At 47.0% G+C, this 24948-nt stretch overlaps 2 protein-coding genes across 5 annotated transcripts in view; one reads left to right on the top strand and one right to left on the bottom strand.

Moving 5' to 3' along the window:
- Nucleotides 1-4019, bottom strand: part of SLC25A47 (solute carrier family 25 member 47) — a 49407-nt gene extending 45388 nt beyond the window's left edge. For 2 of the 4 annotated variants that reach the window (XR_014008173.1, XM_081194151.1), the window contains exon 1: nt 2570-2692. Coding sequence is in view for 1 of the 4 variants with exons in the window: in XM_081194153.1 (XP_081050279.1) it covers nt 3508-3598 (91 nt within the window). In the remaining 3 variants the exon portion in view is untranslated. Of the gene's footprint in view, nt 1-2160; nt 2186-2569; nt 2693-3507 lie in introns of those variants that run through there. The other 2 variants (XM_081194153.1, XM_081194152.1) reach the window with 2 other exon arrangements.
- SLC25A29 (solute carrier family 25 member 29) lies at nt 2852-22736 on the top strand. Its single transcript, XM_081194117.1, has 4 exons — nt 2852-3202; nt 7098-7141; nt 10829-10912; nt 17311-22736. The coding sequence occupies exons 1-4, from the start codon at nt 3169-3171 to the stop codon at nt 18067-18069; spliced, it is 921 nt and encodes a 306-aa protein (XP_081050243.1). The 5' UTR covers nt 2852-3168; the 3' UTR covers nt 18070-22736.
- Nucleotides 22737-24948: the final 2212 nt, after the last annotated feature.

The following is a 24948-nucleotide window of genomic DNA, read 5'->3' on the forward strand; positions in this document are numbered from 1 at the left end:
AATGCTCAGTCTTGGCCAAAGGAGCAGAGCCATAAAAACTCAAGAGCAGCCATTGATTTGCCTTAAAGCAAGGCGGCCAGGATGCCAGTAGTCCAATCCAAGTAGGACATTGTAAATCACGGATGGTTCAATAGAAGATGGGCCAGATCAAGCCCCAGAAGCCCCACCAAAGTTTAAGGCATGGCAAATCATTTGGTTGCATTTTAATCAAGGGACAGAAAGTCACTTGTAAGGAAAAGTGAGGCAGAGGAAAAATAAATATGCCTCCTTATATAATCACCTGATTTCTGGGACAGTCAATTGTTTTAAGCTGTTTTTAATACTATCTTTTAATGTTGTAACCTGCACCAGGACCTTAGGATAAAGGGTGGGTAAATAACAACAACAACAACAACAACAACACATTTTGCTTTCAGGTGTATGCATGCATAATTTGGGACCTGAGTCTCTGCTTCCTGAGGGTGAAGTCTTCACTTTGAAATGGTGGCAAATTTTCTTATGCCCCTGACCCAGTTTGTGCAGTAAATAAACTGAGCCCTGTACCACTGTTTGGAGAACAGAATAGATGTAAGAATACAGAAATTGGCTGTTCCTGCCTATAGAACAGGGTTTCCCAAACTTGGGTCTTCAGCTGTTGTGGACTACAATTCCCATCATCCCTGACCATTGGTCTTGCTAGCTAGGGATGATGGGAGTTGTAGTCCCAAAATAGCTGGAGACCCAAGCTTGGGAAACCCTGATACTATATAGAGGAAGGAGCTGGTCAGGCATATGAAAAGCGAAGCATTTTTGCCTTGCTGCTGTCGCTTAACTAGCTGCTAACTATATGGCTGTCCTCCATTTGTTACACAAGGCATGACTAAGAAATACAGTGGTACCTCGGGTTAAGAACTTAATTCATTCTGGAGGTCTGTTCTTAACCTGAAACTGTTCTTAACCTGAAGCACCACTTTAGCTAATGGGGCCTCCTGCTGCCGCTGCACCGCCACTGCACGATTTCTGTTCTCATCCTGAAGCAAAGTTCTTAACCCAAGATAATATTTCTGGGTTAGCGGAGTCTGTAACCTGAAGCGTATGTAACCTGAAGCGTATGTAACCCAAAGTACCACTGTACTCCTTGATGGTGGTGGGAAGGGCACACTTGGAAAACGTGTGTAACTTGCCATGGCGAATCCAAGAGTTGCCCCTCTGTGGCCAAACCATAGTTTTTGTGTTATGTGCAGCACCTAACATTCTGCTGAGGCTAAGTAAATGCCGAATAGGCACAAAAAGTCTGGAAAGAAAATCCCAAGTCAAAATTAATCATTACATGACACACTCTACACTGTAGCGTTCCCTCAGAAGCACTTCAGTTAATATAGTAAGGCTCCAGCCAGTATATTAAACCCCTGTTGTGGTTTAACTGTGAATGCCCTACTGATGGGGGGGGATTGCCTGCCTTTCTCCCAGAAAACAGAAAAACAGTGCCCAAGTTCATGGAAGCAGATGTGAGTCATAGCCCAATGGCACCTCACTCCAATAGGAATGCAAGATCAGCCCTGCTAGTCTAGCATCACAGTAGCCCAACAGATGCCTTTAGCAAGCAGGTGTTCAGTGCAACCATTAAGATATGAAGAACCTTTTCACACACTCTCTTAAGCCACTCTCTTGGAAGAGTCTCTTGGCAACAGCATCTAAGACACAAGGATGTACTCTCCAGATGGTGCTGAACTCCATCTCCCATCATTCCCAGCCACAATTGGCCAATGGTCAGGGATGATGGGTTTTGTAGTCCAACAAAATCCTGAAGGGCCACATAAATTATAATATAGGTATTCTATTAGATGTCTTTTAAAAATAAAATAACAATTATATTCAAGGATCATGATTTTATTATTCTTATCATTTTCAGAATGTAGGTTACGCAAATATGCAATTATATGTGGGGAGGGGGGGAAGGACAAGAGAAAAAGCATGGCTGATAGGTCCATAATGAGGACCCCCCCCCCATAAGAAAATTCGCCTTAATCCCGGGGCCCTTGTGTTCTTGATGCAGCAGTATTTGCCAACCTGGTGCCATCCATAAGCTTCGGACTACAACTCCCATCACCCCCAGAAAGGCAGCTGGAGTCGGAAACTGTTGGAGGGCACCAGGTTGCTACAGGCCGAGAAACAGTATACCTCTGGAGAGTAACAGAGAGACGGGGGTGGGACGCGCTTGCCCAGAAGCTTGCACGCTTCCCCAGAAGCATCCCCATCGGCTGGTTTGTCGCGCAGCCCGCAATCCTGGGCATCCGATCCTCGGAACCAAGGGAGATGCCAAGGAGTTCAGTGGGGCTTCCCCCCGCTACCCAACAGGCAGCTCTTTCTTCCGTCCTCTTCAGTCTCTGGCCTCTGCCCAACTCCCCCCCCCCCCCGCGCCCCCTCGACGGCAAGGCAAGCGCCTTCCTTGCTCCCACTTTTCCCCTGGGCGCGAGATCCACCCAGCCGCTGCTCCAGGGCCTGCGCAAACGTCTCCCGCTTTCCCTCCCCGCGCCGCCACATCGCCAAAGGCGCCGTCACCGCGCCAGCCTCGCGCGCAAAAACGCACCGACACAAAGCCACCGCTTGTGCTCTTCCTGCGTCTGGCGGGCGGAGCTCCAGCTGCCTTGGCCCGCGTCCTCCGGCCCGCCCTCGCCGCGCTGCTTTCCTAACCACTGGCTTCCCATCCCCGGCAGCCTCCCTCGCCGCGCAGCCAATGAGAGGCCCGGGCGGAGGGCCGACCTGAAAGGGTGTTGCCTGGCCAGGCGCGTCTCATTGGCGGCGCCCGCTTCCCCAAAAGGCTCCGTCTCCCCCTCCTCTCTCTGGCGTCAGAAATAGAAGCGACCAGATCGGATTTGGCAACGGGCGAGGGTGGATCGTGCCGGCTCGGAAGGCGCACCGGGCGGGTTGCTGGCTTGCTGCGCGCACAAGCGAGGCGGCGACGAAGGGAAAACGAATTAAGCAACAACCGCTACCTGACATTAGATCTCAGATCGCCCCCCCCTACTCACTGGATCCGAGGGAGCCGATCCCGCCGCCCCCCTCCTCGAGCTGCCCCCAAAGGAATTCGTAATAATTACGCACGGAGCCGGAAGGTGCAATAGAAACCAGAGGAGCGGGACGAGGCGCACGAAAGGGGTTTGAAGGCGCGCTTTGGAGACCGCGATCATGGCGCTGGATTTCCTCGCAGGCTGCGTAGGAGGTAAGCGCTGGCGGGCGATTCCGCGCTGCCAGGAGAAGCGGAGCTGCTCTATTGTTATCTATCTTTGCGCGATCCAGTTATGTAAGGAAGCCGGCGCGGGGGCGAGAGAGAGACATAGCAGCTGGGCTGCCCGTGTCTGCGCCTTTGGAGAGCCTCGTGTGTGCGCGCGTTGCTTGGCGCACTGCAGCGGGGATGTGCTGCCTACCCGTCCGCCTGCCTCCGAGAGAGGGTGGGGGCACACTGCACGCTTGGAAGGGAAGGAAGAGGCACAGCGGGAAGCCTTGGCGCGATGGGTGCCTCCTTACCTCTTCTTGCACCCCTGTCTCCCTCCTCAAATTCGTGACTTGCTTCGGTGCCTTGGCGCGCCGGCGCCCGCTCTCTCTCCGCTGCCCGCATTGTCCCTGAGGCCCGAGGGGGCCATTGTCCCTCTCGGCGCCGACGCTGCACCGGTGCCCATAAAGGCAGAGCCGGTGAGTCAGCGATCAGCAATCGGGTCCCTTTTCCCTCCTGCCAGAAACTCTCCGAGGGGGTCTGCCTGCCACCTCGAACAGGGCTGGAACTGCGCGAAATCGAAGCGGGCGTTGTGCGCTCAGGCGCCCAGCCTCCCTTGTTTCCTTGGGCTTCGCCTGTCGAAACTTTCCCCCCCGAGCCAAGGATTGATTTGGGCCGGGTCTTGGATCTCTACTGTTGTCGAAGTGATCCTTGTTGGAGTAGCGGGTGCCTCTCTGAGCACGCGCAGAGTTCAGTTCTCCCTTCCCACTGAGCGCACACCATCAACCTTCCCTGTGAGATGTGAGCTTTGTGAGGCCGAGGGAGTGGTCTCGCGCAAGGTCCTTTCCCTTAACTGGGCGAAGGTATTTCTGCGCGCCCCCGCGGCTCATAGCTGACCCCTCCCCCTAACCCCTCTAACCCTTATTATAGGGCTGTCTTTTGTAGGAAGGTGGGGCTGCGCACCAATTTCCTGAAGTGTCTTGTGCTGGAAGAACAAGCAAGAACCTCCTTCCTCTTGGGTGGGGACAGAGCGAAAAGGAAACAAATGGACTTCTGCCAAGGATGCCGCTCACCTCTCTGCTAGCATATTGGGGGGGGGCATGGGCGTAGCCAGGATTTATGTTGGGGACAGGACACCCACCTGTCATCACCACATGTCTGGCAGACTCGGAATGAAATGCTTCAACCACAGTTGTTTTCAATTCCTTTCTTTTGACCTCAAGTGCTCAGAAAAAATCTGCCAGGATCTTTGATAGAACGCACCGCAACACCATCCAAGTGACCCCAAATATTCTGGCTATTTCTACTTTTAGTCAAGAATTTTATTTATTTACTCAGCTACCTCCCTGGCTACACCCATAGAGGATGGTGCTGTTTTTTGTGGTGTGGGGCTTCAAGTCTTATTATTTCTGCCCCTTTGAAATTCTTGAGGTGTCCTTATTGTGTGCACCGCTGGAGTGGTGACAGCCACTTTACCCAATCTGTCCTCCCCCCCTCCAAAAAAAAATCATACAAGTTTGTATCCAATATAAACCCATTCAAGATAATGAATATGGCTACTCTGAGCATGACTTGCCTACAATTTCAAAGTTAGCTTCCTCATAGTGCTGGGTGAGTTTACTCCTTTTTTTATTTTAGCTGCATTAGGATCTTGCAGCAAGAATAATAAAGATCGTGGCACCTTAAAGACTAGCATCTTTATTCTGGCATAGCCGCTTGCGGGCTAAAACACAATTTGGCAGGTGCTCATGTCCCAAGATCTTATGTTTTGAGGGGCGGAAGAGAGAGAAAGAAGAAACAAAGTGTGTGTCTCCTTGCCTTGATTTTGATGAAGCAATGCAGGTCTGACTCTGGAGATGTCGTCTTCCTCCAGTGAAAGTTACAACAGCGAGTAGCTGGCTGGTTTCAGCCTATTGAGGCTTTCCTTCTCCCTTCCGTTGTTGACTTCCCTCTTCTCTCTCCCCCGCTCTGCAGGCACAGTTCGGGGTTATGTAGAACACTCTGTACTTAATATCTTCATCTGCTGCAGTTTTAAGTATGCCACTTTGCGTGTGATTTTTAAGTCCTTACCAAATCGGTTTTAATAAGATTAACACAGCGGCACTCAATTGGATCCTTAAAGGAAGAACTTAACAGGAGTCTGTTGACATTTTAACCCTGCGTTATTTTTGAAGATGCTATGCAGAAAATATTTAAAAATATGTAGGCTGAAAAGCATCAATCCCCCTAGCCATACTTGTTCAAATACTTGGTTTAAAAATGTGGGGTTGGGTTTTTTTAAGTACTTGCATCACTTCCTACAGCAATTGCATGCTTACCGCAATCTTACTAGAGCACTAGCACTTGGTCTCAGATGCAGTGGCTAACCTGTGTTTCCCTTTAGATATTGTGGGACTGTCATTCCCATTATCCTTGGTCATCTGCCATGCTGGCTGGGGCTGATGGGAGCTGGAGTCTAGGAATTGCATCCAGTGAAGTTCTTCTGTTTTGTGCAAGGACCTCTGCTTGTGCAATGTAACTTCCTCTCCTCCTCTTCTCAACCCATACCCTTTCCCCATAATTTCTACTGGGGGGGGGGTCAGAAGAGGTGCACAAGTAGAGGTCCTTGGGTGGATAGGATGAGTTGATTGGATACAATCTTAAGATGAGCTTGGAGTTTCCTTCCCCATCTCCACATGTGTTAAGATGCACCTTGAAGGCTCTGCTCATTTGACTGCCTACAACATCTGTCAGGTTAGCAGCCACGAAAGACGGAGCCTTCTCAGTGGTGTCCCCACCCTCAGTTAGAGAACTCCCTTCTAACAGGATTGTGGTTGTCACCCCTACAAAGCAGACCTTCGGACTGGTCTTGAGAACTCATCTGTTCTGGGTATCCTTCTCCAGGGTTTTTGGTTTAGCAATCAGTCCTGCTTCCCAGGGAACTCTGGGATTGTAGCTCTGTTAGGAATAGGAATAGGGATGTGGTTAAACCACAGAGCCTAGGACTTGCCGATCAGAAGGTCGGCGGTTCAAATCCCCACGACAGGGTGAGCTCCCATTGCTCGGTCCCTGCTCCTGCCAACCTAGCAGTTCGAAAGCACGTCAAAGTGCAAGTAGATAAATAGGTACCGCTGTGGTGGGAAGGTAAATGGTGTTTCCGTGCGCTGCTCTGGTTCACCAGAAGCGGCTTAGTCATGCTGGCCACATGACCCGGAAGCTGTACGCCAGCTCCCTTGGCCAATAAAGCGAGATGAGCGCCACAACACCAGAGTCGGCCATGACTAGACCTAATGGTCAGGGGTCCCTTCACCTTAGAGAGGAATAGGAGTCTTCAAACAACCTTTAGCACCCTTAATAAATTAAATTTCCCAGAATTCTTTGAGGGAAGCCACAAATACGGTAGGGCTGAGTCCTGTAAAGGTAAAGGACCCCTGGACAGTTAGGTCCAGTCAAAGGCAACTATGGAATGTGGTGCTCATCTCTCTTTCAGGCCGAGGGAGCCGGCCTTTGTCCACAGACAGCTTTTCAGGTCATGTGGCCAGCAGGACTAAACCGCTTCTGGTGCAACGGAACACCATGACGGAAACTAGAGTGCACGGAAACGCCATTTACCTTCCCACCACAGCGGTACCTATTTATCTACTTTCACTGGCCTGCTTTCGAACTGCTAGGTTGGCAGGAGCTGGGACCGAGCAACAGGAGCTCACTTTGTTGTGCGGATTCGAACCGCCAACCTTCTGATCAGCGAGCCCAGGAGGCTCAGTGGTTTAGACCACAGCGCCACCCGCATCCCTCCTACCTGAGTCCTATAGACAGCAGCCATGTGACTTCCGTAGTCTTCTGTGCTTTGCAAATAGTTGCTTCTGTGGTGGGTTATAGTGGTGCAATGCCAGATTGTCTCATAATGCCTTCTTCCTCATTTCAGGTGCTGCCGGCGTGTTGGTAGGACATCCATTCGATACTGTTAAGGTGGGTTGATTTTCCACAGGCTTACTTAATCATAAACATTTAGGCTGAAGATAGCACTAGCCCTTATGAGTAGAAAGGGTTTTTGTTTTTTAGAATTCAGATATTTTGGACCCATTAAATAAACATCCTCATACGCCAATTCCTGGTATAGAGATCTTGAATTAGATTTTCAGACATACTGAAGCATTGAAACATCCCACAGTGAAGCCAAATTAGCAGCAGATTAAAAAGTTCCAAACTGATAGTCCCTCTTGACTTAAGTGCTTTGATTATTGGGTCTTCAGACCCCTTTTTTTAACTCAGCAATCCGGCAGCATCTAGCAAAAATGCTTATGGAAGATGCAGATTTTTAGGACTAATGCAAAAGCGGGTGGGGTGTTGAAGTGCACTTAAAGGTGCACTGTTGCTGTTTGCTACATTTTTTGTTTTCCTACTCGCTTTGGGGAAACATAAATTTGTTAATTATATTTCCCGGATGACAGTTTGCAACATGATGAAACAGTCTTGCTAATTAACATGCTTCCTCCCACCCTTGGGGAAATATTGTGAGCTCACAAAGGAATACTTTTCTTCTTCTTTTTCTCTTTTCTCCCCCACCCCCCCCCCCAGTCTGGGAAGTTGACATTTAATTGGTTGAACTCAAAACAGAAGTGGCCGATTGCGGGTGGGAAATGAGATCCAATTAGGCATATCACTTAAAATCTGTGCCTGTACAGCAGTCAAATAGCATCTCAAAACAGGACTGGACTGGCCCATGGATTGGAATGCATGAGTCTAAGCTGGGCTTTAGTCATTTGCACGCTTGCTTGAGAGCAAGCCTCATTGAACGCTGTAGGGCTTACTTCTGAGTACCCATGCACAGGATCAAGTAAATCCAATAATTTCAGCTTAAGTGTGGGTTGGAGCAAGGGTTTAAGGATCTTCTGGCTGAGGAAATGTGCCGATTAACATTCATAACCTTAAAACATCCCATACTTAATAGGTGCAACAATTATGGATGAAATGTGAAGTCTGTTGGTTTGTAGCTGTAAAATTCAGTCATTTCATGCAATGGTGTATCCTTTGCTTGAGAAACCGTTTCCGTTGAATTTCCGTTGAATCCCATTTTGTCCCATAGGGGATAATACTATGATCCTTCCTATTATGGACATGTTTGCAGAACCAAAACTCTGACTGTCTGGTTTCCTTAATCTTCTTCACTTCTTCTTTTTTAACTTAATGGAATTGGGCTTAGCTGAGAGAGTGAAGGCATAGTCTGGCACTCTGAACTGAAACCCTTTTTTTAAAAATTTTAGTATATTTCTATCCCACCTTTCTTCCATCATGGAACTCAAGGTGGTGTCCATGGGATCCCTAGGCGGTCTCCCATCCAGGCATTGACCAGACTCATACCTGCTTAGCTTCAGAGTGGTGCCTGCAGCATGTGCCCTCGGACCACATCTTGGGACCAGGAAATGCATTTACTTGGAAGCACATTCCATTGAGCATACTTGCAAAGCAAATGTATTCAGGGATGGGGTATTAGTTAATTACGATGGCAATATACAAATCCCTCAGTTAACTTGCTACCATGTTGTTGAAGGTACAATGACATTACTAACAATGCAAAGGGGGGGATTCTGTTTTAAGGTTGCAATCCTATACACACTTATCATGGGAGTAAGTGAACTTAACAGGACTTATTTCCAAGTGGACAATTAGAGAGGATCGTGCTGTCAGTTACCAGTTGCATATCCTGTCCATGTTTACTGGAAGTCAGTCCCATCGGGGGACTTGTTCCCAAGAAAGTCTGCACAGGATTGCAATATTAGACTAACTTACCGTACTTAAATCTGCTAGGTAATAATAACCTGATCTTGTAAAAAGGCAGTTTATGCAGATCTAAATCTCGTGTCGCTGCATTAAGCCCTATAAGTCTTTCCTTGTGAGTCCCGTAACTTACCTGGATGGCTAGACATTTCTTAGCTTTCATTTTATTTTTTAAATTTATCTTTTAAAGCAAATTTTCTAAAGGCCAACTTCATTTTGAAACTATTAATACATCTTGGGGAGGGATCCAAAGCAAAGCTTAATTTCCTCTCTGAAGCTTGTTTTTTTCACTAGTTTCACAGAAAAAGCAATGTCTGGGTTTTGTGGGAACCTGGTGGGGCAGATACAAAAAACATCAGAGATACTGAACCGAACCTGAACCAGGTCTTCTTCGAGTGGCAAATTCTTTCCTGCTCCTCCTCCTCCCCCCCCAGTTTGTTGATGTAATGTGTACAATTGCTTTGTTGCTTAACTGCCTTTACTTTCTGAGCTAGGGGCTGTCTTCATTAACAGCAAAAGTGTTACTTTGTTGTAGATGACAGATAAGCCTCATCACGGGAGAGTTACCTAGTAAGTATAGACCAGGTGAACCTTCTGTTTCTCTCGGTCTTAATTTTTTCCAACATGTATGATTAGTTCAAGTTTTATAAAGACAAGAAAAATAATAATAAAAATACCAGGAAACCATATGTAGTTTATTCCCTTCCTCTTTCTTTTTTTTTCCTTTTTAGTTTAAAAATGTTTCTCGTGCTCTGAAGTGGAGGGGGTGGGGATTTGCAATATGCAAGGTTTATTTTGAATACGAGCTTTTAAAAGAAAACCTGACTTTGTTTTGCATTCGTTTTCCTAGAGTGCACTAAAAAGATTTTATATGCTTTTTTACGTGCGTAAAAAAGATTTTATATATGTACTTTGTGGAACAAAACTTGTGAATTCTGTTTTCAGCCACTCCTTAAATTGAGGTTCCCACTTTTAATATATATATATATTTATTTATTCCCCCCTGCCACACACAAATGTTATAACCATATCTGTATTGATGCATTTTTAGGTATTGGTACTTGGTTGGTCTGTGGGGTTCACTCTCAGTGTGTGTTTTCAGTTCGAATTTTAAGTGTTTTTATATGCCAGGGTTCATCTTCAGCAGTATTGAAAGAAGGAAACTGGCATAATGTAATGGGAATGGTATAGAAAATTGCATTATGGCAAAAATGTAAGAACCTTAGAGCATCTGCGTGGTAATGTTTTAACAGGCCGCAAAGAGCGACTGCCCCACAATGCTTAAAAAAGCATTATTGGTTAAAAAAAAACTGTAGGTCCCTCAAAGCAGAATTTTCTGACTCTATTGTCTAAAATACAGGCAGCTTCTTTAAGATTTAGGGTTCATAAAAAGTGGATATATTTCACATATCTGTTAGTTAGCTGCAGTCTAAAAGGAAAAACTATGAACTCCATTCCTGATCGCCTATAGAATATTCTTGTTCATCATAGGCAACCAGACAAGTAGCTGTTTATGGACCTCAACTAACATCCTTTAAACTTGGCCATTCATGACCGCTGAGTAGATCCTCGCCGGCCTTATTTCATAGCTGAGAATAATGACATGTGCTAATGAAACCTCAGATAGCTTGAAGTAAGGGGGACAAGCACCATCCCCTATTAATCATTCCCATCTCATGCAGACTTGAGCACTAAACTGAGTGACTCCCAAAATACTGACCATTTTTTAAATTGCCTGCTATGGCACTTTGGTGTCAGGACTGGGTGCACATCGATGCACCTTATGTGTGCCCAGTCAAAGGTGCTGTCATACTTCTGCCTGCTGATTTTTCATTTATTTTGTTTGCCATGCTAACGAATTCTCACTACGTTTTGTAGGTACGCCTTCAAGTTCAAAATGTGGAGAAGCCACTTTACCGGGGGACCTTGCACTGTTTTCAGTCCATCATAAAGCAAGAGACGGTGAGTAGCTTGTTCAGTGATTGTGTTCTTCACTTGTGTTTTGCACTGTATTCAAGGGAGAAGGAGCCTTTCATGAATAAAGCCTAGGAGCTCCTTTTCACCATGGGTGTCACGGGAGCAAAGAGAGAAGAGAAAAAAGAGCAAAGCTCTTTTCCTGTCACCTTTCATGTCACTTCAGAATTCGCCAGGCCACTTTGGATTCCTGGACCAGAATACCAGTTTCTGGAAACCACTGGTGCAGGAGAGTGCCCTTGTGCTCAGGTCCTGCCTGAAGGTTTCACACAGGCATCTGGTTGGACACTGTGAGAACAGGATGCTGGACTAGATGGGCCATTGGCCTGATCCAGCAGGCTCTTCTTATTGTTCCTATGGGAGGAGTTTGCACTGCAGCAATACAGCTGTGTGGAGGAGCTGCAACTGGATCCTCTCACACGATCTGTGGTTGACATCTTGCATTAACTAGCCAGTTACAGCTCTCACACTACAAATTTTAATTAGAGATCTGACCCTTGGGTTCCCCTTTCACTTGGATGCCTAGATGACAGCTGAAGGCCAAAAGTGCCTTCGGCCAACTTCATCTGCTATGCCAAATAGACTCTTTTTCTTGGAGGAATCAGATCAGCCTGGGGTTTTTCCTGCTCTCTTCACCTCCAGGTTAGATTATTGCAACGCATTGTCCTTGAAGACGATTCAGAAATTTCGGATAGACTCTAATTGTCAGGGGTTATGACCTGAGTTGCTCCATCAGCTCTTGTTAGCTGATCTTCTAGGGTGCTGGTCTCTAGATGGCTTCCAGGCTCCATTCAAGGTGCTGTTCTTTGCTCTTTAAAGTTCTAAACTATCAAAGAATATCTCAAGAATCACCTCCCCCCACAGGACTTGGCTCAAGAACTCCATTCGAGATCCAAGCCACTCTTTCAGGTTCCCTCACCATCAAGAGTGTCCTTGTGGAGGTCCTTCTCAGTAGTGGAACAGCCTCCAAGGGTGGGGTCTGGTCACATCACTGATTGGACAATGATGACTATTTTATTTCAGTGCGTCTCGTGAGAATTTTAACGTTCCATTAGGATTTAATTGCCCCTGTTGCTGATGCCGTTTGTTTTAAAGTGCTGTTTTTTTAAAAAAAACATTTTTTGTGGTTTTTAACTAGTAGGTGTTTATTGTGCCATCTCCTTCATTCTTTTGTTTCTCTACTGTGATTTTATTGTTTTTACGACTGTACAAAAAGTGCCTTATAGAAAGGCGGACAGTTGTTCGATCGCTACGGTTAAAATGAAATTTGCCTAAATGGATTCCAGTGGAAACTAGTTAGCTCAATGTTTCGGCTTATAAAAGTAAAGTACAGGCACATTAACTGGTTTTTAGCCATCTCACACACACCATAACTGGCATATTTTCTGCTCTCACTGGAGTAAATTATTAGAGCCGTTGCCCCGAGAATGAGTCTTAGACTCTTCCACTTTGGAATGGGGAACAGAGAAGACTTGCATATGTTTGAGCAGACCCCCATGAGAAAAAAACCCCAAAAGTAACTCTAAGAAACAAAGGGACAAATTAGGGGGGAAAGGATAAATGTAACACCAAACTAAAGAAATTAAACTACAAATAGCACCTGATTAGGGGCCCTAATCAACATTGGCACTGCAAACTAGTGGTGAGGATTGTGGGCAATTTTTTATCAGGACCACAATGCTCCTTATAGGTGGGTGATTTTCTTAAAAGCAGAGATCTTAGACCCAGGTACCATATATGGCCCTCCAGATCTCTTTCTGTGGCCATCAGCACTCTCCCCAGGCCACACCCCCTCACCAGCCCTCCACCCGCTTTTGCCTCTTCCCCCACCCCCACGATTGGCATGTGGCCCCAGAAGGTAGCCCAGCAGGGCTTTGTGGCCCTTGGGTTGAGAGATGCCCCTCTACCTCTGTTTTAAAGCAGGGGAAGTTCTTCACAACACCCGTAACAGTTGCCTTGGAATTTGGCTCCCTGCAGATCAGAGAGAGGTTTAGCTTAGTCATGTTCCTGGTGTGCCAGTTTTCCCTACAAAGGGGCTCGTGATACGCGAAGGCACGACTTAATCTTGCTTTGCTCCTGCCCAGATGTAACCAGCAGCTGATAACTGAATGGGAAGTGAAACCAAAGTTAAGTAACTTCCCTAAGGGACGTGTCGAAATAGCTCTACAGGTCAGTAAGGGAAGATCCCCAATTGGCCACAATAAATACTCCTCATGCCGCAATGCTGGACTTTTCTTCCAAAGGCTAATGGAAGCGTGATCGGAAGAGGGGCTTCCCCATCCCCAGCTAGCCGTTAATCATGTGACTGCTCCTTGGTTGTGCAAAGAGCCTCATGGGGAGCTATGGGGAGCTATTCCTTAGTCATGACGTGACATATAATAATAATAATAATTTATTATTTATACCCCACCCATCTGGCTGGGTTTCCCCAGCCACTCTGGGTGGCTTCCAACCAAATATTAAAAACAATACCGCATCAAACATTAAAAACTTTTCTAAACTGGGCCGCCTTCAGTTGTCTTTTAAAAGTAAAATAGTTGCTTATTGCCTTGACGTCTGCTGGGAAGGCGTTCCACAGGGCAGGCGCCACAACCGAGAAGGCCTCCTGCCTGGTTCCCTGTAACCTCACTTCTTGCAGTGAGGAAACTGCCAGAAGGCCCTCAGTGCTGGACCTCAGTGTCCGGGCAGAACGATGGGGGTGGAGACATGGCCAGCTGCTGCTGTTGTCAACTTTCTGCCTCCTCCGTAGCTGTACACACACCAATAAATATTTATAAGTACTCAACCAGTTGCCGCAGTTGTATGATTCTGTATGGTTTTTGAGCACTTTATGATAGATGGAAGACAAATACATTGGTACCTTGGGTTACAGACGCTTCAGGTTACAGACTCCACTAACCCAGAAATAGTACCTTGGGTACTATTTGGGTTAAGAACTTTGCTTCAGGATGAAAACAGAAAGCGTGCGGCGGCGGTGCAGCAGCAGACCCCATTAGCTTAAGTGGTACCTCAGGTTAAGAACAGTTTCAGGTTAAGTACGGACCTCTAGAATGAATTACGTTCTTAACCCGAGGTACCACTGTAGCCCAGAAAAACTCTTTAAGATATAGTTACCAGGTATTGATTTGAAATGCAACTATTTCTGAAAGAGTATTTAGGAAAAGTGAACCTTATTCAGCGGGGCAGAAGGAGCTTTCTAATGTTTTTCATCTAAGCACAGTGCCCCATTTCAACAAATTTGCCTCTGTGCCATGTGAAATGGGGCCATGAAGTTTGGTTTCCATAAAAAAACCCCACCAAACTTTACAGCTCCTTTTAAGATGTGAGCATCCTTAGGATGTGGGGTTTTGTTTCAAGATAGCATTCAAGTGTGCCATTCCTTTGAAGGCTGGGATTTCTCCTCACATTAAGGGGAAAGATAACTAACAGAGGCTGGGCACGGTCTTGGGAACATATAGAAAGCACCTTTATAACGAGTTAGACCATTGGTCCATCTAGTTTAGAATAGTCTACACCGATTGGCAGTAGCTCTCCAGGGTTTGGGAGAAAGGTCTCTTGCCAGAGGATGCTGAGGACTGAACATGAGGCCTTATGCATGCAAAGCAGATGCTCAAACATTGTGATAGTCACATCACCTTCCACCATGTTTTGGAGGGCCCCCAACTCTCAAGCTGGTTTGTGGTGGCTGAGGGCTGAAGACAGATGGGGATTCTTCAAAAAAATTGCATCCTCTTTTTCATTAGCAGTCAGCTTTGCTGGCTTCAATCCCTTCTATGAACCCAATGGGACATTTTGACCCCCACCCTATGAGTTATTGTGGGTTCAGAGAAGTTTGTGGCAATTTTGCCTGTCTCCATCCCTTGCCCAGAAGGGATTACTGTCTAAGTCTTTAAAGTTGGGATCATAGAATTGTAGAGTAGGAAGGGATCTTGAGGATCATCTAATCTGATCCCTTGCAATGTGGGAATATGCAGCTGTTCCATATGGGGATCGAACCTGCAACCTTGGCATTAAGAGCACCATGCTCTAGCTGACTGAGCTACTGAAGAGCGTGCATGCCCTAAGGAAGTAAAGGAGGCAGATAATAATAAATGTCTATTTCCAACTCAACTTAAAGCTTTCTTGTTGCAACTGCTATCCATACCCACTCAAACAACATTGTCATGACACAGGGAGAAATAACTTGAGGGAAGGCATGTAGCACAAAAGGATTGAGATTCCTGAATTCTTACTGGTTAGCTGAGACAGGGTCATAGCCCAGCGACAGAGCCTCTGCCCTGCATGCAGAAGTTCCCAGGTTCAGTCTCCAGGTAGGGCTGGGAAATACTCCTGTCTGATACCTCTGCCAGACAGTGTTGACGCGGGTAGCGCTGTCGTCAAACCACTGAGCCTCTTGGGCTTGCCGATCAGAAGGTTGACAGATGCGGATTCCCGTGACAGGGTGAGCTCCCATTTCTCTGTCCCAGCTCCTGCCAGACTATCAGTTCGAAAGCACACCAGTGCAAGTAGATAAATAGGTACTGCTGCAGCAGGAAGGTAAATGGCGTTTCCGTGCGCTCTGGCTTCCATCACTGTTTCCTGTTGCGCCAGAAGCAGTTTAGTCATGCTGGCCACATGACCCGGAAAGCTATCTGTGGACAAATGCTGGCTCCCTCAGCCTGAAAGCGAGATGAGCGCCGCAACCCCATAGTCCTTTACCTTTGCCTTTTTGCAACACTGAACTAGATAGAGGAATGGTCTCACGTGGGATGATGCTAGCCTAACCTATTGCTTAACCAGAAGAGAAGGTTGCAGGAACCTTCAGGTGAAAACACTTTGAAGGCTGTGAAGATTTTTAAACGTTAAATGGAATCACAGGCAGGATTAAATTTTGAGCAGTGGATGCAAATTAAAATATAACAGTAAATGAATGTTTTGTGGAATATGTATAATGCAACCTGGAAGGATTGGAAGTCGATTTTGGAATTATGTATTAAATTTGATGTTGTTAAAAAGAACTGAATAAAAATGACTTGGCTAATAATAATAATTATTTATTTATTTATTTATTTATTTATACCCTGCCCATCTGGCTGGGTTCCCCCAGCCACCCTGGATGACTCCTAACAGAATACCAACAACAATAAAGTGATAAAATATTATCACCAATTATTTATTGGTCAACAATATTATCAACAATAAAATATTATCAACAGCAAAGCGATAAAACATTAAAAACTTCCCTAAACTGGGCTGCCTTCAGATGTCTTCTAAAAGTCAGATAGTTGTTTACAGTGGTGTCTCGCAAGACGAAATTAATTCGTTCCGCAAGTTTTTTCTTCTTGCGAGTTTTTCGTCTTGCGAAGCCCGGTTTCCCATAGGAATGCATTGAAAATCAATTAATGCGTTCCTATGGAAACCGCTTGCCAGGCTGGCGGTGCGGAGAAGGGCTTTTCTCCCCACTGCAAGCCTTCAGGACAGGTACGGGAACAGAGGGGAAGGGGCGCAGCGCTTCTCCTCTGTTCCCGGGGCTTGCGGTGGGAGGAGGGTTTTTCCTCCCCACCGCCAACATTCAGAACAGCATTCTGAATGTTGGCGGTGGGAAGGAAAACCCTCCTCCCACCGCAAGTCTTCAGGACAGCCATCCGAAGGCTGGCGTGGGGAGAAGGGCTTTCCGCCCCACCGCCAGCCTTCGGAGCAGCCTTCCGAAGGCTGGCGCGGGGAGAAGGGCTTTTCTCCCCACCGCCAGCCTTCGGAGGAGCCTTCCGAAGGCTGGCGCGGGGAGAAGGGCTTTCCGCCCCACCGCCAGCCTTCGGAGGAGCCTTCCGAAGGCTGGCGCGGGGAGAAGGGCTTTCCGCCCCACCGCCAGCCTTCGGAGGAGCCTTCCGAAGGCTGGCGCGGGGAGAAGGCTTTTCTCCCCACCGCCAGCCTTCGGAGGAGGTCCGAGGACAGTGGGGAAGAAGCGCTGCGCTTCCCCGCTGTCCCGGAGATTTCCCTATGGGCTTTCGTCTTGCGAAGGAAGCCCATAGGGAAATTCGTTTTGCGAAGCGCCTCCAAAACGGAAAACCCTTTCGTCTAGCGGGTTTTCCGTCTTACGAGGCGTTCGTCTTGCAGGGCACCACTGTATTTCCTTGACATCTGATAGGAGGGTGTTCCACAGGGTGGGCGCCACTACCGAGAAGGCCCTCTGCCTGGTTCCCTGTAACCTCACTTCTCGCAGTGAGGGAACCGCCAGAAGGCCCTTGGAGCTGGACCTCAGTGTCTGGGCAGAACGATGGGAGTGGAGACACTCCTTCAGGTATACTGGGGCGAGGCCGTCTAGGGCTTTAAAGGTCAGCACCAACACTTTGAATTGTGAAGATGGTTCACCAAATGCCAATTTCTCCCTTCTGTTTTCTCTCTCCTAGACCCTTGGACTTTACAAAGGCATTGGGTCACCTATGATGGGACTTACCTTCATCAACGCCCTTGTGTTCGGTGTTCAAGGGAACACACTCCGTGCTCTCGGAAAGGACACTCCAATGAACCAGTTCCTTGCCGGTTCCGCAGCCGGCGCCATCCAGTGCGTCATCTGCTGCCCCATGGAGCTGGCTAAGACGCGGATGCAGCTGCAAGGGACGGGCGAATATAAGCTGAAGTCCAAGAACTACAAAAACTCCCTGGACTGCTTGGTCAAGATCTACCGGAAGGAAGGGCTGAAAGGCATCAACCGGGGGATGGTCTCCACGTTCATGAGGGAGACGCCCAGCTTTGGCTTCTACTTCCTGACATACGACTGCCTCACCAGGTACTTGGGATGCGAGGCGGAGGACAGTTACATCATCCCCAAACTGCTCTTGGCGGGAGGCATGTCTGGGATTGTCTCCTGGCTCTCCACGTACCCCGTAGACGTGATCAAGTCTCGCCTCCAAGCAGATGGGGTTGGCGGGATTGTGCGCTACCACGGCATCCTGGACTGCGTCAGGAAAAGCTACCACGCCGAAGGCTTGAGGGTGTTCACCAGAGGCCTCACCTCCACGCTGCTTCGAGCTTTCCCCGTGAATGCTGCTACTTTTGCCACAGTCACTGTCTTCCTCATGTACATGAGGTCGGAAGAGAACCAGATCCGAGGCGATCTAAGTGGATGTGAGGCTGGCCCAGCGATCCAGCAGCCTTCAAGCTTTTAGATTCCCAAACGGAAGCAAGTGATCTTTTTATTTTATTTTTTCCTTTCTTTTTTTTAAAAAAAAAATCTGGATGTAGAAACTGTAAATTTCTGTCTGTATAAAGCATCCTTTTATCGTGACTTAGGATTTCACCTCCTTTATGAAAGCAGCAGATCTGTTCTAGAAATCCAGGTAATAAGAGGACTTGCTTTTTATATATATATAAACATTGTCTTAAAAAAAAAATAGACCTCATCCTACCTTCCAGCAGTTCATTATTTGGCACATGGCCTAGCTGCTGCTACAAACCTCATAAAAGACCCCCAGCCTACTGTATTCCCATTCAATATTGATATAAGCCCCTATGCAAGCATTCTCCATGCATAAATGGTGGAGAAGGGGCAGGGAGCAGCACTGGGGTCCTGATTCTGTGCAGCACGTTATGCTTGCACAGTTGAATGTTGGTAGGTTCCCTTTGCAGACAATGGCGCCATGCATGTTGGGATGGTAAGGCAACTGACGCACATTCTAGCAGGATGGGTTTTCTTTGCCTTACGTGTTTGTGCTTGAATAGAGACGTGGGCCTTATTCAGGCATTTGCCTGAAAGCGTGTGGGATAAAACGGGGGGGGGGGGGCAGGCAAGGGCAAGCACACAAAACTCCCTCCCGGAATGTCTCAATGCACTGGCTCCATTTCTGACCTTCCCGTTTTGAGAGGGAAGATGTAGAGAGGAATTGCTAAGTGCATTAGGAAACCTTGTCAAGATCAGGACATGTTGCCATATTTCAAAAACTGAAAGTCCAGCTGCATTTTTTTAGTTTTGCCCAAAGTTGTTGACGCTTTTTGAGGTATTTTTAAGGGAAATCTACAAAAAACAACAACTTGACACTGCCGGCATGGGTTGCCACACGTCCAGATTTTCCTGGACATTTTAGCTGATTTCCACCCGGGCACTGCTTCTGATTCCAGGTATGTCCGGGAAATTCCGGACCTATGGCAACCCTAATGTTCACCCAAGCAGTTTTAATCCCCTGCCCTCACAGAACGAAAAGAGAGAGGAATCCAGATGTGCTGGAAAACCTGGCTTCAGGTGGCACTATTGCCCAATCACCCCTTTGTTAGGCAGAATCCCTCCAGCAATACTCAGTGACTGGGAATCAGGGAACCTGTGTCCCTACACCAGTGGTTTTCAACCAGTGTGCCGTGGCACCCTGGGGTGCCTTGAATGAAAGTCAGGGGTGCCATGGGCAACACTGGCCTCTGACTCTCTTCTATTCCTCCTCCCTTGCCCTCTCATGTCTCTGCCTCCCAAAGGCTTGCACAGCTGTTCGTTGCTGCAGCCCTGGCTGTAAGCTCCCCAAGCGGATGGTGCCTCTGGGGCAGGCCAAGGGGTGCTTCCCAGCCCCCTGTGGGGCAGTCTGAGGAGGCACTTCTCTTTGGGGCGGTGGGGGGAAGCTCAGAGACTAGGGGTAGCAGCAGTGGCTGCCCAGAGGGCTTCCAGGGAGAGAGACGAGGAGGCTGAGGGAACACTCCGCAAGGGAGGCTGTTTGAAAAGGAACGAGAGGCTGCCAGCTCTGCAGCCAAGGGGGTGACGTAACTGGGCTCCTGAGTCCCACAGGGGTGCCCCAGAAAAAATGTAGTTGGTCAAGGGAGCAGTGGAATCAAAAAGCTTGAAAACCTCTTACCTACACTATTTGAAGGTCTGCAGGTCCCTGTCCCTGACTCTTCTTGCCATGAGAAATTCCGTAAATGGTACATGCTTGAGCATTTACTGTTCTTGCTATTAAGGCTGACGCATTAGTCATTGGAAATCCCACATACTGTGAACCTTTCAGTACAGCATATCAACATCCTTCTTTTTCTCTTGGTTGTGAAGTTTCTTAGCTGGGTTCCTGCTGGGTTCTCCCACTTCCCCCGTTTTGCTGTACTTTTGACAGGAAGCGCCTGACTCCTCTGTGAGTGTGTGCATGTATATGCACTTAGACAAGCAACAAAGGATGCAATTTGCCTTTTCCTAATGTACTGCAGGTTGCACTAAAAATCATTCAGGAACGCAGGAAAGTCCTATGCACTTCTGATAAAGCTTACCTACCTTGCTAGTTGCTGCATAATGCAAGGCATCCCTATCCAGAAAGCTTAACAGCGCTGATTGTTGTGAGGAAAGTGAGCTGCAGAGCTGAAAGTTGTCATTCCTGAGACTGGGATGTGTGTCAGCACAGCATTGAATGATACCTAACTACGTATAATGAGAGGGAGCAAAGCAGGGCTTCATTAACCTCAGCCAGCGTGAGCAAGGGCCATGGGACTTTTACATGAGCAACATCTATAAGGCTGCAGCTTCCCAGTGCAGGTGTGAAAGATGCAGGTGCATATTGACAATATAGCACCTTTGTAGCTCCTCATCTCTCTCTTGTTACAGTGCAGTTTGGAAGGCAAGCTTATCAAGAGAGCCTCTGGCAACTTTTTGGCCTATTCCGCAGGTTTATGCCCAACAACGTCCCGTTTGCACCACAGCTTCTGCTTGGGCCATAGAACTTCTCCCCTCGCAGGGCTCCCAAGTTTGTTCTGGGGTTTCCCCCACCCTGTGGAATGGTTGTGGAGGAGAAGTTCTGTCGTGCAGGAACAAACAGGACATTTGTCATACGGTTCAACACTGGCATGTATGTTGTTCTAGCTCTGTTGACCTCAAATGTTTGTTAGAATCCGTGCAAGTTAGCTAGATGGTCAGTGAGAGTGAGATTTACTTTTCTTTAGAGACAAGAGACTTAGGCTGCAGTCTTATCTCCTCTTAGCTGGCTATGAGTCTCATTGAACTCCAAATACTTTTGAAGAGGTATGCATGGAGTCGTGCTTTGGAGCCATCGCTGTTGGCCAGTCACTAGTATTAAGAGCCTACCAAGAGCTGTAAACCTGTCTTCTTTTACCCTGCCAAGTGAAGGAGAATTTTACCATACTTCATTGAGGCCAGATATGAACGTTACAGGTCCTATTGCTCTGTTAGGGGCATAATGTTGCCACCTGTGGAGGTGGTTTTAGACAAGCCCTGCATAACCCATGGCATGTCCCCATGCCTTCCTCCTAGTCCTCAAAGGTGTTCTTAATTCTGGTGTAGAAACATCCTACGGACAGAGGTAAAATTGAAATGGAAGCATAGCCCTTGACTAATTTCCACACATTTGAAGCTAGGAAAAGAAAGCCAGGAATACTCCCTTGGAATAATTACAGGATACTTCCTCTTTCCAAGTTGTGTTCTCTGTGAACCTTTTATTATTATTATTAAGTTGATTTATTATTTTATTATTTTCAATAAAATAGTAATAAATAAAAATAAAAATGTGCACCCCACCCCCAAGACCATTCCATTGTAACTATCCAACCTCCCAAAATTTCAACACCTCTTGCAATGGTTTGACCCCTTTTGTGAACCTTACTTTCAACGCTTCCCATGTGAGCAGAACAATGTGCAAGGTAGCATGAAATTCCTAAGGTCAAAAGCCAGAGGAATTCCAAGCTCCACAAGGCAAATAACTCCTAGATCTGACCCAATCAGAAAAACTGGGGGAGCAGGAGTTATATTCACGTCTCTATTTCGTACAGGGCAACGCAGAGAACCTGTTGGCAAACACTTCTTAGTCAAGAGTCACTTGTGTTAACCATGGTTTATTGAAAGGGGGTCTTCCTCAAAACCCTTCATATCCAAAGCACGATTGGGAAGCTGTATTATGTCGAGTCGGACAATTGCTCCATCTAGCTCAGTACTGGCATCAGCTCTCCACGGTTTCAGACAATAGTCTCCTTCCCAGCCCTGCCTGGCGATGCTGGGGATTGACCAACCAGATGCTCTGCCACTCAGCCATGGCTCTTCCCCAACCATGGTTCTCTTAACCCTGGGGTCCCCAGCTGCTTTTGGACTACAACTCCCATCCATAGCCACAAGGACCAGTGGTCAGGGATGATGGGAATTGTGGTCCAAAAACAACCGGAGACCCAACTTTGAGAAACTCTGTCTTTGCCATACCTTCAATGTGAGACCTATTCCTTTTCTTTTTATGTCTTTCCTCCTTTATATGCTCGCTCTTCTCCTTGTTATTTTTCTGCTGCTCTTCTCTCAAGAACGTGCAAGCCCAGAAGAAAATGGCAGTGTTGCTGCTACTACTGTGAATGGCTTTAGAGCAAGGCCTAACCCAGCTGAGGGTCTCAATGTATTTGCTGAAGGCCAATGCTCTATAAAGTGCTAAAAGGCTTAGATTTAGAGAAGGGGATTTTGGGCAGGGGGTGGTGGTGGGAGCCACCTTTAAGCAAGGGATATAAAACAACACAACTGATAATAAAGAACCTCCCACAAGCTGATGGCCATGGGGGGTATTTTACCCTTTTTATTGGGGACAGAGGTGCAATAGGGCTGGCTGGTCTTTTAATGAAATACCTACCTAGATAACAGCATTTTTAAACCAATGTTACGCTGGAGAAACCTGTAAAACTGGTTCATCGCTTCTATACCTTGGAGGTATACCGAATGTTTCGCTGCCTGTTTGGCAAGGACACTCAAACTGAATGTGAAACCTATCCGAGCTGTTTATGCACAACAATTCAAAGCAATGACAACTTTCTCTTTTTTTGTACAGTATTCTGTAACTGTTGTACATAAAGGCAGAATGAATGAATAAATCTTTTTTTAAAATAATAATACTGTAGTTTCATCAAAAGGTGCATCTATATTTCACTCCCACGTGATAATGCAAGACAATCACCTAATGATTGTATGTTTTATGGGACAACCTCAGTGCAATGCAGGCAACAGATCTGTGGATGGTTCTTGCAGAGCTCCCAATTTTTGCAAACCAGCCACAGGTTGCAAGACATTTCTTACTGATAAAAGGTCTTCGGAACCTGCGCAAAGCAAATCAGAATTGGGAGTTGGTTGAAACAGTAAGTACTTGAAAGAAGCGATTGTGGTGCTTTTCTCATAGGGAAGTGCTATTATTTTCAAAGGCAGGAGGTTACCTGTTGGAAGCTGCTGTAGTTTTGTTCCCTTGGCTCTTATTTTTTGCAATTCCAGAAATGGAAGGAGAGTTGCGTGTCCCTTCCATGCCTCAAACTCTCCATCCATTCATGCAAGTTTACGACCCAAGTGAATGGAGTGATGAAGCAATACTGTGTTGCAATAAGCAAAGTCCTTTGCAAACCCCACACCCATTTACATCATATTTACAAAATGTGCATTAGCATCGTATTTTAAAACCATTCGAGATCCATAGCCACAGAACTTACCATATATAAAATTCAACTCAGATATCAAAATTAATCATAAAGCATACTTGCAATCTTCTGGTCACTGTGGCAAATGCAGCTGCTGTTTCAGTAATGTAGAACTGATTTACAATGCTAGCTTTCAAGGATAATCTCCTGCCCACAATTTCAGTAACCATGCAAGGAGTCATGGGGGATAAATGTGCTCTTAAAGGTAAAGGGACCCCTGACCATTAGGTCCAGTCTGGGGTTGCGGCACTCATCTCGCTTTATTGGCCAAGGGAGCCGTCGTACAGCTTCCGGGTCATGTGGCCAGCATGACTAAGCCGCTTCTGGTGAACCAGAGCAGCACACGGAAACGGCGTTTACCTTCCCGCCGGAGTGGTACCTATTTATCTACTTGCATTTTGACATGCTTTCAAACTGCTAGGTTGGCAGGAGCAGGGACAAAGCAATGGGAGCTCACCCAGTCACGGGATTCAAACCACCGACCTTCTGATCAGCAAGTCCTAGGCTCTGTAGTTCAACCTACAGCACCACCCGCATCTTATTCCCACACAAAAAGTGATCGTCTGTAGGGAGCATCCTATGATCATGGAGGCTTCCTGTCTTTTGCATCCTTGATTTTCCAGGGTTCCAAAGGAAATCTGTAGAGAGCTTTCTGTACTCGTCGGGGCTCCCTCCTTCAGAAGGTGGAAGGCAACCAGAATGGCAACTTTGGGATGGAACCAGTACACTCATCCCAACCACCCTGCCCTCGATGCTGGAAGAGGGCTTGACCGTTCCACCTTACAAAGGGAACAGCAGTTATGATAGGGACCTGCCTCCAATGTCTAAAATGGCACCAACTGAGCAGCTTAGAATTGTCCTCAATTAATGGTGGTAATGGGGACCCAGCAACTGTGGTTAGCAGATTCCATTCCTGTTCCTACAGCACAAGTAAAATGCCTATTTGCTACTACAACTCATCCAGCTCACTGACTGTCAGGTTCAGTCATATATACCAAAAGTGAGGTGCTAGTACAGGCATAGGCAAACTCGGCCCTCCAGATGTTTCGGGACTACAACTCCCATCATCCCTGACCACTGGTCCTGTTAGCCAAGGATGATGGGAGTTGTAGTCCCAAAACATCTGGGGGGGCCAAGTTTGCCTATGCATGTGCTAGTAGCAATAGCAGGACTGTTTAGTTTGCTGACAAATATTCAGGTTCTTTGATAACACTAATAGTTGTTGTTGTTTAGTCATTTAGTCGTGTCTGACTCTTCGTGACCCCATGGATCAGAGCATGTTCGTAGCTTCGAGAACACTGTCCAACCATCAATCTTTCCCAACATCAGGGTCTTTTCCAGGGAGTCTTCTCTTCTCATGGGGTGGCCAAAGTATTGGAGCCTCAGCTTCAGGATCTGTCCTTCCAGTGAGCACTCAGGGCTGATTTCCTTAAGAATGGATAGGTTTGATCTTCTTGCAGTCCATGGGACTCTCAAGAGTCTCCTCCAGCAACACTGATAGTTAGGCTATCCTATAAACCCTATGGAGATGGTAGTATTTTTTTTTTTATAAATGAACAGCAACCAGAGAATAAGGCAACAACGTCCTGGGAAGGAAGGAGCGAAGCTGCTGAACTCCAACGGGTGCCGTTTCAGCCTCA

Source organism: Podarcis bocagei (genome assembly GCF_964188305.1).
Source record: "Podarcis bocagei genome assembly, chromosome: 1".
Lineage (NCBI taxonomy): Eukaryota > Metazoa > Chordata > Lepidosauria > Squamata > Lacertidae > Podarcis > Podarcis bocagei.

What these genes read in the sequence shown, in the direction of transcription:
- SLC25A29 (XM_081194117.1), top strand. Translation starts at nt 3,169, where the DNA reads ATGGCGCTGGATTTCCTCGCAGGCTGCGTAGGAG. An exon ending in CCTCGCAGGCTGCGTAGGAG is followed by an intron (nt 3,203 to 7,097) that starts GTAAGCGCTGGC and finishes TCCTCATTTCAG; the next exon opens with GTGCTGCCGGCGTGTTGGTA. An exon ending in CCATCATAAAGCAAGAGACG is followed by an intron (nt 10,913 to 17,310) that starts GTGAGTAGCTTG and finishes TCTCTCTCCTAG; the next exon opens with ACCCTTGGACTTTACAAAGG.